Here is a 16,807-nt window from a genome sequence, read left to right on the forward strand (position 1 = left end):
TGAACAATTCTTAGCCTCTAATACACAGGATATTTAGGTAGAGGATTATGTTGTAGAAGGGAAAAGGACTTATATAAAACTTTGCTTTTTTGTCTTGAATTTTTTAACATAAACTTAGACTATTATTATAGTCCTAGCTCTTTCATACATAGAGTGATACAGTTTCAGGTAATGAATATTGCATATGGGCCATGTTTAACTAGATAATATACAGGCTAGGACTGCAGCAAAGTAGTTGAAATGTTGCCAGGCAGGCACAAGCACTGGTTTATCTCCAGTAAGAGTAAGGACAACAAAGAGCAGAGAATAGCGTCAGTACAGATGGTATGTAAAAACCATTAGGTGTTTCAGCAGTAAGTGGTCAGGTAATAATGTACTTCACGAATACCTCCATGAAGGCTGGGACTACGACTTGGTGGTAGAGCAATTACCTAATATATGCAAGATCCTGGGTTCAATCCCCAACTCCACACCAGAGTATATGTGATACACTAATTTTAGACTAATTTTTGGATCATTATAGCTTCTGCAGTTTGATCTTTAAATTTTGGTCTGGTTATGTGTGAGAGGAAGCTACATTCTTTTTAATACATTAATACTTAATCTGCATTTTATTTTTAAAAATTCCAAAATATTTTGAAAATATGTATATATGCAAGTACAATAATTATTATTAAGTGTTTCCATCTTTCAATCTATAGGACAATTGTAAGAATGTTAAATAACAGTAACTATTAACATCACACTACTATTAAAGTAATATATTACCTAAACATTGGAGTAAATGTAAGTAATTGCATAAGGGCCTCACTTCTACACGTACTGCTTTTCTTTTTACTGTAGCAAAATAATTAATAAAACCACTTAAGGAAGGGTGTGTTGTGGCTCCTGGATTGAGGGTATAGTCCTCTGTGACTGTACAAGAAGGTGGAGTGGCAGGACTATGAGGCAGCTATGACAGCCATAAAGCAGGGAAACAGATGAACAATCTGCTCAACCATTTATCTCCTTTCCCTTTTATTCACTCCTGGACACTGGCCATGTAACAATGCTGTCCACACTCAGGGTAGGTCTTCCCTTCTCTGTCAAACCTTTCTGAAAACTCCCTCACTGAGAAGCTCAGGGTATATCTCCCAGGAGATTAAACTGATAATGATGGTCATTCATCACAACTATCAATATTCATTAGGATAAGGACGCACTGTGGTCAATCGTTCTACCTCATTTATCAAAGCTTAAATAACACTAGATAAGGTAATTATATGTATTTTATTAGAGGCTCTCTCTTGGGCAGGGCAGCGTTGGTACTCTTTTAATCCCAGCACTCCAGGCAGATCTCTGAATTCAAAGTCAGCCTAGTCTACAATGGAAGAGATAACTTGTCTCCAAAAAACAATAAAAAGAGTGTCTCTAGAGAATAACCCAAAGTCACTTCTGCACTTCATCATAATTAAACCAATTAGCAACTAATAGCTAACGACCAAGAACTTTATTCTTTCCCCCTCATTTTGTACCCAGAACCCTGACAAACTCATCCTTACCAAAGAGACTGGTTCCTTCCTAAGAGAAAAGGCAAAGAGCCTATCACCAAAGAAGAAAACAGAAAATAGAAAGGAGAGAAGAGGACTAAAGAATATTTCCCAGGACTGAAGAAAGTTAAGCTTCAATACTGGGATTCAAAGAAACATCACAATCAAATTTCAGAAACTTAGGGATAAAGAGAACATTCTACAAACTAAAAAAGGAAAAAAGTACAACCACAAGAAGGGGGAAGGGGTGGTCAAAGAATCAGGAAGTAGAATGTCATCAGGTTTCTGGATTAGCAGGTTAGGAAGTATTCCAACACAATGATTCCATTTAAAAACATCGAAGATTTACTTCCAAAGTATTAAGTCCACACACATGCATACTACTTCAAGAAAGTTTTTAAAATGTGCCAGTCAAGTATCATTTCTCAAAGAAGCATCTCAGGGCCAGTTCCACTGGATGACGGAGCACAGCTAGAGATGGGAACAAAAGGGATATAGGGGAAAAAATGATATACTTTCTAAATAAGAAAACCTTACTTATAAAAATAGTCAACTGCAACTCCAAGTTTACATAGTCTTGCAACAAATCTAAAGAGTAATCAATCCAGATTTTGACTCAAAAAACAAATACATAAAGGTCTATTATAAACAAATTCTTCTCTAAGCTCTGTCCTCTTTTTATTATTTTGTGGAAAGGATCATGATGGTTTTTCTATGTCCTGGACTTGATCATCATTTTGCGCTGTCTATGTCAACTAAGGGAATGCACTTCATGCCAAAGAACAGTTTTGCTTTAACTTACTTCCAAAAGCCAAAGGTAAAGCACAGTGCTTTCAGAATTAGAAATCTAGAGACTAGCCTATTCCCTCTGAGGAACTCAGTATATGGTCCACACTAATAAACCTGCCAGATGCTTCAGTAGTCTTTAAAGGGGACTCATTATCTGCATCTAATGAGTCAATTATTTTGTTTTCCCCTTACAAAGATAATAATGAGGTAAAGTATATTCACAGACAAACCTCTGACCCCACTGGTTTTCAAATCACTATTAAATATGAACAATAAAAGCAGCAACTTTTCATAAATTAAGAAATTATGAAAAATCTGTAACTAATTATTACTCTTAAAAGTAAATAATAACTAGTTAGTTCCAACTAGTACCAACAGTAAGGTAACAAGGTAGTATCCCAGAATTTTACTTATGTAGCCTTTAAAGTATCTGGGAAAGGCTTAACACACACAAAAAAAAATCCAGATACTTAAGAAGCCACCTTCATTTAATTTGGTATGCTATATGATTATTGTATTTTCTGGGTGTGCTAATCTACAAGCTGAAAAAGTATTCAGTCACAGTGGTTTGTTTTTTAGTACTAGATATTAAATCCAGAGCCTCATGTATGCTAAGCATATATCCTACCACCAAGGTGACACCCCCAATCCCTTCTGTGCAGTTTTTAATTTAGAAAATTCCTTAAAGCAGTTATTTTGCCATCAACAATGATACAATGATGACTTCAATGACTGTACCCAACACTTATCTGTGTTTTAATCAACATTGTGAACATTTGAAAAAATTAGAAAATCACTGGCAAAGAAAAAATTCACTGCACAAAAATTGTATTTCTCTATGTGTTTAAAATGTTGTATAAGATTTTACCTTAACAGTAATAAATAAGAGCTGGGCATAGTGGCGCAAGCCTTTAATCCCAGAACTCAGGAGGCAGAGCCAGGTGGATCTCTGAGAGTTCCAGGAAAAGCACAAAGCTACACAGAGAAACTCTGTCTCCAAAAACCAAAAAAAAAAAAAAAAAAAAAAAAAAGCAGTAATAAATAACTAAAACCATCAGATTACAAGGATTGATAAACAAGATTTACAAGCTGCAGTGAAGAACAACTGACCTTTATCTATGGGTATAACTTTAGATCCTGTGGTGATATATTGTGTCCCCCAATATATTATGTAGCCTAATAATACTTATCTGGGGTCAGAGAACAGAAGAGCCACTAGATTAGACATAGAGGCCAGACAGTGGTGACACACACCCTTAATCCTAGCATTCCAGAAGCAGAGATCCATCAAGATCTCTGTGATTTCAAGGCCACACTGGAAACAGAGCTAGGCGTGGTGGCACAATTCTTTAATCCCAGCATTTGAGATTTCAGGTCCTTGCTTGGGAAAGACACACACCTTTAATCCCAGGAAATGATGGCAGGAAGCAGAAAGGTATATTAGGCATGAGGACCAGAAAATAGAGAGGCTTTTAAGCAGTTCAGCTGATATCCCTTCCAGGTAAGGACTCAGAGGTTTACAGTCTGAGGATTTGTGGAAACAGAATCGGCTAAGGAGTTGGCGAGGTGAGGTTGGCTGTGGCTTGCTCTGTCTCTCTGATCTTCCAGCTTTCGCTCCAATACCTGGATGCCGTTTTGTTTGTTTGTTTCTTATTTCTAAGACCATTTAAGATTCATCTTACAAGAGCCTAAACAAATAGAAAGAGATATTGATTGGGGGGGGGGATCACGACCGGGGACAGTAAATATATGTTTTCTTCAAATGTGAAAAATGAATACCATCTATGAGTCAGTGTGCATATTAAATAACATTTGTGTGTATAACCTATGGCCCACAGCTGACATGCCACCAAAGAAGGATGGCTACAAATATAACCAAACATAAAACTGTAAACTTGATTAAATATAAGCTTTGTATGGGGGGGTATTTTGTCTTGTTTTGTTTTTTGTAATACAACTGCACAGTCTAGAGCATGAATTTACATGTGATGATGTTGTGCTGCAGTGCCAAAAGACATATGGACATTTTTTTTACGTTGGATACACCTGAAAACAGCAAACTTCTGAGCTCTTCTTCTACTTTACACCTAGTGCCCCCCACACCCTAGGGCTTCTAGCATGAGAAGCCAGCATGAGCACTGAGCTACACCCTAGCCCTGATGCTAGTTTTAATGTCTTTCAAGTTTCATTCCACATTATTACCATTACTTAGTTTAATTCAAATGCCTTTGATGGTGGATTTAAATATTTAAATTACATCTCCTAATATTTCAGAGGGAGGGTGGTATTCCTGTGAACCCTATCATTCACAGGGAAAAGTCAGGTGGGCAACCTGAGGAAGCCATCTCTCCCTTCCACAATTTGGTTAGGGTGACAGTCTGAGTCACCAGGCTTGGTGGTCAGTGCCCTAACCTGAGCCATCTGCACAACTGTTCCCAGGGTGTCACAAGGAGCCTGGCCCCAAACTCTCTGTGTCTGAGGGGTACCAGGATCTCCCCTGATCCTCCTGCTTCTACCTCCAGAGTACTGAGAGCAGAGGCCCATACCACCACACTCTAATGGCTTAGAATGCCAACTTCAAATTAATCTACTAGTAAAGAGCACAGTTTAAGACTTAAATGTCACACAACAGCTTTCCACTAGTTGACCCCCACAGGTAACATTATAAATAAACTTCCATTATTATTTAGTATAGAATAAAATAAACAAAAATAATTTATACAGGTACATAAATATCCAATCTCATAAATTTTTTGTTTGTTTGTTTTTCAAGATAGGGTTTCTCTGTGTAGCTTTGGAGCCTGTCCTGGAACTCGCTCTGTAGACCAGGCTGGCCTCGAACTCACACAGCTCCTCATGCCTCTGCCTCCTGAGTGCTGGGAGAATTTTTTTAATACAAGAGCATTAGATTAGAAACTAAGAAATGAATTTTGTTGGTGCTGGACATGATGGCAAAAGCAGGTAGATCTCTAAGTTCAAGGTAATCCTGATCTACATAGATAGTTCCAAGACAACCAGGAATACATAATAAGACCCTGTCTCAAAAATTAAAAAAAAAAAATTATAACATCTAAAAAAGGATCAATAAATAAACATGTTTTAATTTTTTACTAGTAGACTGTATATTTAAATAATATCCAAACTAAATAAAACAAGGAAAAAAGTATAATGGGAGTGTGGTAACGCATACAGGTAATCAAGAAACAGGCCTGAGAAAGATCAATTCCAAACCAGCTTGAAAAACGCACGCACACACGCACGCACGCACACACCTTTCTCCCCTCTTCTCTGTTTCCATCACAGCAGGCTGATTCCCCTCTCCTGAAAATATACACAATGGTACCTATGATCTTTGGTGTCTTATGTATCCTTGACAAATACCGTTACGTGTATGTAAACAAGTATAACTATCCATCTGACTTTTCACACTAATCTTATTTCTTTTGTAAAAAAGAAAAGTGTTGAATATGCACAACTCTGCTTTTTAAATTTATGAGACAGTATTATATTTACTTATATTATCTCTTTAGAATTACCAAGAAGAAATATAAAATAGGAAATAAAATGTTAAATAAAAAAATCCCTGCCGGGCGGTGGTGGCGCACGCCTTTAATCCCAGCACTCGGGAGGCAGAGGCAGGCGGATCTCTGTGAGTTCGAGGCCAGCCTGGTCTACCAAGTGAGTCCCAGGAAAGGCGCAAAGCTACACAGAGAAACCCTGTCTCAGAAGAAAAAAAAAAAAAAAAAAAAAAAAATCCCAAGAATACATTATACACATATAAACTCTCTCTCACAGATTGAGGTCTCAACAGACAGCAGTGAGATGTACTACTATGTTATTGATTTATAGAACAGTAAATGAAAATCAAAACTTTTTGGATATAAAGTAATGTTTTACTAGCAAAGCATTAACTTCTGTGAGGCCTCAAAAGGACTCTTTATAGTATAGCAACTCCATTACTTACAATTGCCTATGAGGAAAATCCAAACTGATGAAGTACCTAATTTAAATCAAGGTCTTCCATTTTCACCACAGCAACTATTAAATAGACTTGTTAACACATACAACTAAACAGAGAAAAAATTTGAAAATGGAGAACACCCCATCAATTTTAGTTCCTCCTGGCATAAAGGAGCAAAAGAAAGTAGTTTGAAGCCTGGGCTATACACTGTTTCTTCTGTTTATAAATTCAGTCATGGGGCTAGTGTGGTGGTGTGAGAGACAACAACCCTATGGTTCCCATATTTGAACGTCTGGTTCCCAGCTGAGGGACTATTTCTAAAGGGCTGGGAAGTCTGGCCTTGTTGCAGGAGGAGTGTCACCGGGGAGTAGGATGGGCTTTGAGGTTTCAGAAGCTCACACCAGGCCCAGTGTCTCTTATTCTCTGCCTCATGCTTCTGATCCAGATGCAAACTCTCAGCTACTGTTCCTGTGCCAAGCCTGCCTTCCCTCTGTCATGCTTCCCACCATGATGGTCACAGACTCAGGCTTGAAACTGTAAGCAAGCCCCCAGTTTCATGCTTTCTGTTATGTTGACTTGGTTGTGGTGTCTCTTCACAGCAGTGACTAGGACAGTTGGTAAGGGTGCTTGCCTTCCCATACACACAATCTAATCTCCAGCATCACTGTTGACATGGTGACACATCTGTAGTCCAGGGTGAGGTAGGAGCAGGACATCAAAGGCACTCTCACCTACAGAGAATTTCAGGGTAACTTGAAATACATGAAACTCTCAATAAATAAATTTCATCATGAAAAAACAATAAATTATATTAATATCAACTAATACAGGTATCCTAAAGTTCATGTTAAAAACAATTTTCACTTTTAAAAACAGATACATTTATTTGTATGTTTTTGTCTGGCTGTTTTGTCTTTTGTCTGAATGTCTGTCTGTGCACTGTTGGCAGCCTGGTGTCTATAGAGGTCAGAAGGCAGAATCAACTCCCCAGGAATTGAAGTTACATATGGTTGTTAAGTTACTACTTTGGTTGCATGGAACCAAAACCGGGTCCTCTGCAAGAAGAGTTAAGTATTTTTATCTGCTAAACCATAACTCCAACCCCAAACAATTGTCATTTTATATTAAAATTTAAAAAGTTAAAAGCTAAAAATGTGCTAAGTATAGTTGTATATCAACTAATTATGGGGACATGTTCTAACAAATGTCATCAGTAGACAATTCTTTTAAAAATGATACAATATATATGTACACAAATCTTGCTTCTAGTGGACAAATCAATAAAGCATATTACTATGTTGAATACTCAGGCAATTAAAACATAAGCTAAGTATTTGTGTATATAAAAACACAGAAAAGGGGGCTGGAGAGATGGCTCGGCGGTTGAGAGCATGTCTGCTCTTCCAGAGGACCTGGGTTCAATTCCCAGCACCTACATAGCAGCTCACAACTGTCTATAACCTGAGTTCCAGGGGATCTGACGCCTTCACACCAATGCACATAAAATAAAGTTAAATAAATTATTTTTTTTAAAAAAATCACCTTAATTAAAAAAAAAAAAACACAGAGAGAAAAGGTATCGCAAATCCATAAGGTGCCATCACTTTTTCAGCTTCATTATAATCTCAGTGGGCGATCGATCATTATACAGAGAGAAGTAACATAATAAATAAGTCATATATGAAACATGACTATACTACCCATGTGTTGTTTTGTGAAATTTTATTAAATATGCATGGATGCTTTGCCTGAACATACATATGTGCACCATATGCAAATGTGGTGTCAGCAGAGGCCAGAAGATGTCATCAGATCCCCTGGGGTAACACTACATGGATGCTGGGAATTGAACTCAGGTCCTAAACTGCTGAGCCATTTCTCCAGCCATCTACTACCCATTTGCCAAAAGATGCTTACCAATGATAAGAAAGCACTGAAGTGTTTGTTGATACACAAAGCTTTGACATTTGATAAAAAGACTCATCTTTGAGATGTCTTGATAGAACTCACTGGTGTAGCTAGAGTTTTCCTGCCTGCCCATAGTCAGGACAAATCTTTTGTCACCTGCCAGTCCCGCAGCCGCTCAGACCCAACCAAGTAAACACAGAGACTTATATTGCTTACAGACTGTATGGCCGTGGCAGGCTTCTTGCTAACTGTTCTTATAGCTTAAATTAATCCATTTCCATAAATCTATACCTTGCCACGTGGCTCGTGGCTTACTGTCATCTTCACATTCTACTTGTCCTGGCGGCGGCTGGCAGTGACTCCTTCCACCTCCCTGTTCTTTCTTTTCTCCTCTCTGTTAGTCCTGCTTATACTTCCTGCCTAGCCACTGGGCAATCAGTGTTTTATTTATTGACCAATCAGAGCAACACATTTGCCATACTGAACAACCCACAGCACACTTAGAACATGAGACCCTGAAGATGCACATTCAAAAACTGGCCTTGAGTTATGATTAACATGAAACTGTACACAAATCACAGGCATGTTTTGTTTCTACTAATAGTTTATTATGTTAAATGTAAGGACTTAGGACTAGAATACTCTACACTCCAGTAGTTCTCAACCTTCCTAATGTTGCGACCCTTTAATACAATTCCTCATGTTGTGGTGACTCCCAACTATAAAATTATTTTCATTGCTACTTCATAACTATAATTTTGCTCCTAGTATGAATTGTAATGTAAATATCTGATATGTAGGTGGTCTTAGGCAACCCCTATGAAAGGGTCATTCAGCTCCAATGGTATTGCGACCCACATGTTGAGAACTACTGGTCAAATCCAACACAGTAATTAATAGGCTATAAATCCTAGAAGTTCATAGGCAACATGTTTACCTCAAGAAGCAAGTTATATTAAGATGCATATAGCAATGATGTTAAGGTAACACTATGATTCAACAAAAGAACCTGAGACTCCTTAATACAGAGCAAAGGGTTTTTTTACATGTTGATAATAAGGTTTATGACTCAGTTTCCCCAATCATAGTAATACAGGAAGTTCTAATTAAGTAAAATTAATTTATTTTTAATTTTCATAGTTTGTGTGTGTGTGTGTGTGAGCTTGTTTGTGTGCCATGCGGCTATTTATATCAAAACTTGCTGTATTATAATGAGGAAAAAAACTAAGTTTGAAGACATTTATTTTACATGAAAATAAAAAGCCTTATTCAGAGTATAGATGATAACTGCAAGAGGTAAAATCTACTCCCATACATCAGCACCACATAGATACTTATTAACCACACTTCATAAATTACCAAATACAAGACATTTTTCATACTCATCTGTTACAATACAAGGTACTTTCTGGCACTGTTCACTAGAAAGTGGGAGAGAAATTTAAAACACTTGATCTATAATGGCTTAGATCTTCCTTTTTATACTGTAAAAGTGAATTACTTTGATATGGTTTACACACTGACCCTCAGAGAAAATAGGAAAAATATTCAGGATAGCATTTTTTTTTCTTACCTGAAATGCCTAGGATGTCTTAAGACTGAATACTCATCTTCGGGTTTCCCCAGTTTAGAGACTATTACATGGGTTTAGAAAGGTATTCTTAGTTGTTCATAATTTATACTTCAACTTTAGAACCTTAAAGTATCAAAAATCACATTTAACAGACTAGTTCTATACAAGGAATTCACAGACTGGAGAGACACCTCACTGAACAGATGTGTACAGAAACATACACAAAACAAGGCTTATAAAAAATATCAATGTGTTTACAAAGGAAAAGTTTAAAGAGGAAGAGAGGGGAAAACAGTTTCCAAAGTCTGAAATGACAAACAGTTAACTAAGGATGCCCCAGGAAATACACAAGAAGATGCACTAAGATTTACTTTTAAAGCTAATACTATTCAGTTACATAAGCCTTTCAGCACACTTGTCCCAGTTCTCTTCATGGTACTTAACCAACCAACTACACTGTGCCTCAGCTGTACACAGTGGTCAGAGATAACACTATTTAACTCAAAGGAATTATATAAACAACAAAGAAAACTACCTGCAATGTAGTAAGCAAGCCTTTACTACAAGTACATTTCTGCTGAGCTAGGAACATAACTCAGATGGTAGAGTTGCTTGGATAACATGCGCAAAGCTCTGAGTTCAAACCCCAGCATGAAATAAAAATGGACACTAGGGCACACATCCATAATCCAAGCACTTAGGAGGCAGAGGCAGAAGGACTGCCACAGTTTGTGCTTTATGAAACAGGGTCTCTCGACACAGCCCTGGTTGTTCTAGCATTCACTACGTACATCAGGCTGACCTTGAACTCACAGAGATCACTTTGCATCTGCCTTTCCAGTGCTGAGATTAAAGGCAAGAAAGACCTGATCGCCACAAATTTGAGGCCAATTTGTACTACCTATGAAGTTCCAGGTAAGCCAGTACTACACAGTAACACCTTAAAAAAGTTGAGGGGAGGAAACTCCCCACCCACATTAGTTGCTCTTCTACAGGACGTGAATTCAACTGCCAATACCTATGTCTGGTGGCTCACAGCTTTCTCTAACTGCAGCTACATGGGATCTGATCACCTACTCTGTCCACCTTTGGTACATGCACTTCTATGTACAAATTCACACACAGATCTATATAAATAAAATAAATTTTAAAAAATTATTATTAAAAAAAATAAGTAAAATGTTTTTTAAAAGACTAAAAGAAAAGCAAACATAAAATACATATACACATAAATTACCAATATAACAATGCTTTTAAAATCACAATCAGGGGCCAACAGTTGTTTGCTACCAAGTCTGAACCTAAATTTGATCTCCAGGGACCCACAGAGTAAAAAGAACTGTGACAGCTATCTTTCTGACTTCCACACATGTACACACCCATTTACACACAGAAACAATATATTCTTTTTTTAATTTATAGACAATAAAGCAGTTTAGAAATTGCTTATAAGAGGGCAGGAGAGGTGGCTCAAAAGTTAAAAGTACATAAATCTCTTTCAAGGGGACCAGAATTCAATTTCCAGCATCAACATCAAGTGGCTCACAACCACCTGTAATTCCAGCCCCAGGAGGATTTGAGGCTCTCAGCCTCCACAACCACCTGCACATATTCACATATGCACATACATACTAAAAGAAAACAAATTGCTTTTGCATGAGGTGGTTGGATGGGTTTCTAACTGCATGCCCATGTTGACTTTGATGCCATTCTGTCCTCCTTGCTCTGGCCCTTCACTTTCCCTGAGTAAATAATCCTCCAGCTAATTAGGAATACATACTAGCTGAAAACTCCCAAGTAGCAAATGTAGGCTTAAGTGTTTTATTAATTTTCACTAAGTTCTATAAGTTCCAGGAAATTAAGTTCTATAAGTTCCAGGAAATTATCAAACCTGAGTTGGTTCTGGAAAGCCTTCTAAGAAAAAAAGGTATCAAAAGTAAATATGATCTTGTAAAGATACTCTTCAAAGACTATATATGGCCAAAACTCATTCCAATGCTATTCTGAATTTCTGAGCTATAAATTCTCTTGTTTAATTTTTAAAAATCTTGTGCAGTAGCTACTATAATAAACAACGTGAGCCATACAGAGAATAAATAATGTATCTTAGCCCAGAAACTCATAGTAAATAGTAGTCAGGATCTGAAATCTAACGTAAAATCTTGGTTCTTAGTATACTACATTGTATATTAGATGACTAATATTCTCTTTTCAACTAAAATATTCCCAGAATGAGAAACTAGATGATCACTAGCATCACATCAGTAATGCAAATATAAAAAGAAACAAAGAATTCAAACGTGTTAGAACTGAATTGTTTGTTGTTGTTGATCCATGTCATCAAAACTGATATGTGACACATTTAACTGTTTGTGACATTTAGTTTATTTGGTCAGGGTCTCAATACATAGCCCTGGCTGGCCAGGAATTCACTATGTAGACCAGGCTTACATGGAACTCACTGAGCTTCACCTGCTAGAATCAAAGGTGTACGAACCTGGCTTAACTTTTTTTTTTTAATGCCTGGCTTGCCTACCAGAATTTAGTAATCTTGTTTAGTTCATATGCTTGTTTTCTACAGACTTGTGTGTTTTAATGCTTGGTCTATAGAGTGGCAGTATTTAGGAGGCATGGCCTGGCTGGAGTAGGAGTGGCCTTGTTGGGAGAAGTATGCCACTGTGAGGGTAGGCTTTGAGGTCTCCTTTGTTCAAACAATGCCTAGTGTGGGACAGTTGCTTCTGCTGCCTGGGGATCAAGATATAGAACTCTCTGTTCCTTCTCCAGCACCATGTCTCCCAGCATGCTGCCATTCTTCCCGCCATGATAATGGACTAAACCCCTGAAACTGTATGTGAGTCACCACAATTCAATGTTTTCCTTCATAAGAGTTGCTATGGTCATGGTGTCTCTTTACAGCAATAGAAGCCCTAACTAAGACATCTTTAAACTAATGGAAACTTTATTAAAATATTTTCTTAGACCATTTCCTGATATAAATTAACAAGACTCATGTGATTCTGATGCTTTGTAAATTCGAGTGTCTCCCTTTCACTTTAAAGCTTCTTTCAACAAAGCTGTTTCACACCATACAGAAAACATTTGGATGACTGTTTCTCAAGTAGTCTATAACCAAATTCAAGCTTTTACTGATTGGATAGAGCAACTAAATATGCTGAAAATGTTAACCAAACTGACATAGAAAACTGGTAATTACAATAGTGCTTTAAAACTTCCGCTAGATCACACTTTTTCATGAATATTAAACTATATTTGGCAAGACACATATCAACTTACATTCAATGCCTATTCATCTTAAAAAAACAACTAAAAACACTTAGTAAAACATGAACAGATCTTACCAGTGCAGGCCACTGAATTTGTCTGCTCTTTGATCCCTGAGTCTTGCTAGGGTCGTTCCTTTTGGCCCAGATTAAGTGGTATTCCACCAAGAAAGTTGAAAAATCTTCATAAACTTTAACCCACTCCCGTTTATCCCATTCAAGGTCATCAAATTCCACGTACACCTATGAAAAAAAGAAAACCCACAATTTTATGAGCAATATACAGCAATGATATTAACCCATGAAATGGAATTAGAAAAGACAATATTAACATTACATTTTGGGGCATGGGGTCTTGGTATAATATATAGTACAGAGTGGTCTCAAACTTGTGATCCTCCTGTTTTTGCCTCCCAACTGCTGGAGCTTTGTAGTGTTCTCTTAGAACAAGTGCCCTTATTATTTCTATGACAAGGAAATAAATCACAAAGGACTACATGGTAAGAAAAGTAATTCAAAAACAGCTGATCAGCACATATTAGTCAGCATATCTGAAATACACACTAAAAAACTGTGTAAACTGATCATTGTAATGTTGGAAAGTATTTTCCAAAGTAAACAGGCAGCTAGAGGTGCAGTTCAGTAGTATGGAGCATTATATGATTAAATACAAAAGGCCTGAAACCTCATCATTTAAAAAAAAAAAAGATAAACAGAAAATGTATTAGGCTTTGCAAATCATATGGTCTTTGTCATAACTCCTCCTATCTCTGAGGTACCCAAACACAAACAACATATAAACTGAATTTGGCATAAAAAGTTAGTAGAAAATGGCTAATACGCAAGTCAATCAACATAATAAATCACATTAATAGAGTAAGGAAAAATAACATTTTTAATGGTACAGAAAACACATCTGGAAAAATTTAATACTCTTTCATGAGAAAGCAACAATAACAAAGCCTCAGCAGATCGTTGGGGCACATACAATAATCTCTACATTCTATATTCTGAAACGGCAGCTGCAAGCTGGAGAGCTATTAGGTCATTCCATTTGCTTGATGGATTTTTTTTTTCCTGTTCACTGCTATTGCTGTTTTTGTCTCCCTATCTATACTACAAAACTCTCTGGAGCAAAAAATTGTATTTTCTTTTTGATTTCTTTGTTTTAATTTCTAATGCCTAGATTATTCACCTGCAAATGAAAGCAGTCACTAAACTTTCTGTGTAAAATATCACAACATAAATGACTAAATTAGAAGGAAAAAGTATGTGTATGCTTAAATATCGCTGCTCTTTCTGCTGATTCATCATTGTGCTCATGATTATTTAAGAAAGGAAAAAGAAGATTCCATTCTATATCAACATTTGCAACTGAATAAAAACTAGTCACTATGATGCTAGGAATTCAGAAAAACTTGGTTTAGGGGAGGTGCTTGAACAACCATTGACTATTAATTACTATTAATTACAAGTGATTACAAGATTAAAGATAAAATAATTTGAAATTATTTCATAATAAACATTATAAATACATCCTGAGATATCAGAACAATGAATTCTAGGAATTGGTCCTTTGGTAATTGAGATGACTATATTCTACTATAACACTCTTTTTGGTATTTTTGGAGACAAGGTCTCATAATTTAATCCTCACTGGCCTTGAAACTCATAGTAATCCCCCTCCTCAGCCTCCCAGATTCTGAGATTACAGGCATGAGCAACCCACCCTGATAAATTTAGTGATTGCTAAATTAGTGTAAATAACTGCAAGCTGATTATACCTACTTGGTAATAGACACCTCCTGTTGTTTTATTTACAATGAATAAAAAAGAACTGCATAACTTTGAGAAATCTGTCTTGTGGCTTATTCAAAACCAAACAGCAACTGCATCCTAATGCTGCTTAACCACAAATACTACTTCATACTAGCCAGGCGGTGGTGGTGCACGCCTTTAATCCCAGCACTCGGAGGCAGAGCCAGGTGGATCTCTGTGGAGTTCGAGGCCAGCCTGGTCTACAAAGTGAGTTCCAGGAAAGGCAAAGCTACACAGAGAAGCCATCTTGAAAAACAAAAAACAAAAAACAAAAAAAAAAAAAGCACTGATTGCTGGGCGGCAGTGGCACACCCCTTTAATCCCAGCACTTGGGAGGCAGAGCCAGGCGGATCTCTGTGAGTTCGAAGCCAGCCTGGTCTACAGAGTGAGATCCAGGACAGGCACCAAAACTACACAGAGAAACCCTGTCTCAAAAAAACAAAAACAAAAAAAAAACTACTTCATACTAAAAATAAAGGTGCCTAGTACCATGGAGCATGCCTTAAACCTAGTACTGGGAGGAAGAGGCAAGCAGATCTTTGTGAGTTAAGGGCCAACCTGGTCTCCATAGATTTCCAAGTCAGTCAGGAATATATAATGAGACCTTTATCTCAGTAAGTAAATAGACAACAGTGATACATAAACATGTTAGATTACATCAACTACCATTCCTCAATATACATTTGTATGTTTATAATCCTCATATCCATGTTCTTATTTATAAAATAGGCACCGGAGGAAGCCAAGTCAGTCATAAAATGTTAAGTAACAAACATCTAACTTTCATCTACTCTCTTTAAGAGTAGTTTCATTGTACTACGTCATCACCACCACCATTGCGTTTATCCATAAAGCTTTCTTTGATTTGCTACTGGGATACCAAGAAGAAATATTCTATAAAGAAATAATATAGAAAACAATGAAATAGTTTTGCTACAAGATTCATCTATGTATTGGTCTGCATAAATAGTTTTGTAACAAGAAATTAAAAGTGTCTGCTATGAATGGATCCTCAAAATTCAAATCGAACTAGGGAGGTAACTTAGTCATGAACATTTGTTTAGCATGAACAAGAACCTGCTCTCTAGCACCACAAAAGGAAAAGACAGAGGACATGCATGCAGAACAGGATAATTGGCATCTCAACATCTGAACTTTTTTTTTTAATCAAACAAAACATCAAAAGAACGGAGGCTCAAATGAATCCAAATGATATCTGTAACCTCCAAGTGTTGTGGAATATTATTTTAAGGTGTATCACGTTTGTTTATGTTGCATTTGTTTAACTCTGTGAAGCTGTGACATTACTCCGCCTGTCTAAAACACCTGATTGGTCTAATAAAAAGCTGAACAGCCAATAGCAAGGCAGGAGAAAGGATAGGCGGGGCTGGCAGGCAGAGAGAATATATAGAAGGAGAAATCTGGGAGGAGAGAAGGACTAGGACACCAGGGACCAGCCACCCAGCCATGAAGTAAGAGTGACAGTAAGATGACAGAAGTAAGAAAAGGAAAAAGCCCAGAGGCCAAAGGTAGATGGGATAATTTAAGTTAAGAAAAGCTGGCAAGAAATAAATCAAGCTAAGGCTAGGCATTCATAAGTAAGAATAAGACTCTGTGTGTGACTTATTTGGGAGCTGGATAGCGGGCCCCCAAAAGAACAAAGAGCAAAAACAACCCAACAACAACATCCAAGCCATAATTCCCATAGAACACATTTATTTATTATGTATTTATTATGTACACAGTGTTCTGCCTGCATGTATGTCTGCACACCAGAAAAGGGTACCAGATCTCATTATAGATGGTTGTGAGCCACCATGCAGTTGCTGGGAATTGAACTCAGGACCTCTGGAAGAGCAGCCAAGTGCTCGCAACCTCTGAGCCATCTCTCCAACCCCTTAAAATCACCTTTATTAACCTTGAGTGAAACATAGGAGAAGAATGAAAA

The 16,807-nt window shown here is 37.2% G+C and overlaps 1 protein-coding gene across 5 annotated transcripts in view; it reads right to left on the reverse strand.

Moving 5' to 3' along the window:
• Jmjd1c (jumonji domain containing 1C) overlaps positions 1–16,807 on the reverse strand; it is a 188,781-nt gene that overhangs the window by 103,280 nt on the left and 68,694 nt on the right. For all 5 annotated transcript variants that reach the window (XM_028877212.2, XM_028877214.2, XM_028877210.2 and 2 more), the window contains one exon: positions 13,120–13,284. Coding sequence is in view for 3 of the 5 variants with exons in the window: in XM_028877210.2 (XP_028733043.1) it covers positions 13,120–13,284 (165 nt within the window). In the remaining 2 variants the exon portion in view is untranslated. The remainder of the gene's footprint in view (positions 1–13,119; positions 13,285–16,807) is intronic.

This window comes from Peromyscus leucopus, chromosome 16_21 (assembly GCF_004664715.2).
Source record: "Peromyscus leucopus breed LL Stock chromosome 16_21, UCI_PerLeu_2.1, whole genome shotgun sequence".
Classification (NCBI taxonomy): domain Eukaryota; kingdom Metazoa; phylum Chordata; class Mammalia; order Rodentia; family Cricetidae; genus Peromyscus; species Peromyscus leucopus.